This window comes from Hippocampus comes, unplaced genomic scaffold (genome assembly GCF_001891065.2).
Source record: "Hippocampus comes isolate QL1 unplaced genomic scaffold, H_comes_QL1_v1.1 C17002437, whole genome shotgun sequence".
NCBI classification, from domain to species: Eukaryota; Metazoa; Chordata; class Actinopteri; order Syngnathiformes; family Syngnathidae; genus Hippocampus; species Hippocampus comes.
Genome location: NW_017841777.1, coordinates 1 through 1,699, shown reverse-complemented (window position 1 = coordinate 1,699; position 1,699 = coordinate 1). Strand labels below are relative to the sequence as shown.

The following is a 1,699-nucleotide window of genomic DNA, read 5'->3' as shown; positions in this document are numbered from 1 at the left end:
TTGTCATATGAAATGTCAGACAATGGATGGAGGAACCAGCACAAAACAGCACATCCAGGACATGCACAGTAAATCCATGGTGGTTGTGTACGAGAATATGACTCCCGCAGGGCCCCCACCCTCTCTCAACCCGAGATGCCAAAACAACATGTCGATGCTCTTTCTGTGCCTCCTCTCGCCTGTTTTGAACCATCACTACATCTTCATTCTCCCTCTCCACCACAATTAATCTCTCCTGCCTCTATCCCCGAGGATCGGGCCGATAATCTGAGCCGTCTGTTCGCCACCTGCTCCGATGCATCCCCATGTTGCCCACCTCCCCGCCCGTGGACATTTCCTTCCCCCTCCAAATCCTCCATCTCCCCCTTGGCTGCTGCTCAAGCTTTCCCGCCCCTCTGCTGAGGGGTCCCCCCTAGGGTCACCCGCAGTTGTCCTTAAACTGATCCGTGCTCTCAAAGGAGCCCCACCAGCGAGGCAAACAGAGCGAGGCGGAAAGAAATGCACACGGGCTCAACATGTGAAAGCCAATTGTTGTTCATACTTACATGGACAAGCACAGAGAAGCTGGAGACCAAACTACTCAGCTGCTTCAGGTCCTGAAAGGGGAAAAGTAAACTTAAGAGTTCTATGCTTACTAGATTGCACTGTTTACTTGAATTTGATTAATTGTTGAGCCATGCTCAGAGGGTCTGGAATGTCTCCTTGCAATGAACCGGCATTCACTGTATTAATGTAGGCAATTTTAAGGATTGGTCTTGGTCCCTAACCCTGCAAGCACAGGTCTCGGTACCTCTTCCAGGTTATCCCAAGACTCGGCAGCACTCTCTTCTACAGGTATCTCTGGCAGCTGGGTGTGGATTTGCCAGCCAGAAACGGACTCCTCGTCCATGTCGTCACCAGCATGTTGAGTGCTGGGCCCCCGACCGGATGGCAGAGCAAAGTCAGGTGGTGTCAAAGGCGCGATCTGAAGGGCGGGGTTGGAGTGTAACTGCAGGAAGTCTCGCGTGGCGGCCGACGCCCGGTCCTTGACCGGCTTGACGAGCTTCTCCAGAGCTGCCGCATCTTCTGCACGGACGCGGCCGCACAGCTTTTCCATCTCTCTGATGTTGGCTCGCAGTTGCTGCAAACAACCGGAAGACAAGATGATTGGCTGTCTGAGTTTTGTGAGAGGTAATACAAGATGAAACTCTCATTTATGTTCTTCTTTTGAGTTATATTTTTCCAAAAGATTTCTGCGGACTTTATGGGGTGCTTGACTTCAGAGGGTCCACTATATCTGCACATTTATCTTTCTGTCTGTCTGTCCAGTACACTTAACACAGAGTGCACAAACCCATGAGTCAGGATTAACATCATAAAGACACAGGAAAGCACTCTGTGTCCATCCCCGGGGCTTGGAGTGTGGTGGTGAGAGGATTGGTGGATGCCTATTGGCTTCCAAGTAACAGCATCCTTCTGGGAATTTCGCACCCATCATGTGCTGACACACACCCACAAAAACATTCATTCAAGGTTGGGCATCATTTCTTTTCTCGTTGTTATTCCCTCTTTCTCTCTCTTTTTTTTTTTATATGAATTTTGAGATTAGGGAGCAGATGCAATTACATTGGGAAGTCAAAATTTTAATGTCCAAAAGCCTGTATAATTTAAAGTGTTCAATATTGTCCCAGTGTGGGACAAATAAAGGTTATCTTATCTT

At 48.9% G+C, this 1,699-nt stretch overlaps 1 protein-coding gene across 1 annotated transcript; it reads right to left on the bottom strand.

The window, feature by feature from the left end:
• Window positions 1–8: 8 nt before the first annotated feature.
• On the bottom strand, window positions 9–1,186 carry LOC109509690 (syntaxin-17-like; the record flags this gene model as incomplete). The annotated part of the gene is made up of 2 exons (XM_019859511.1): window positions 9–596; window positions 791–1,186. Coding segments are annotated over 2 exons (540 nt in total), but the record flags the coding sequence as incomplete, so codon positions are not given.
• Between the last annotated feature and the right edge of the window lie 513 nt (window positions 1,187–1,699).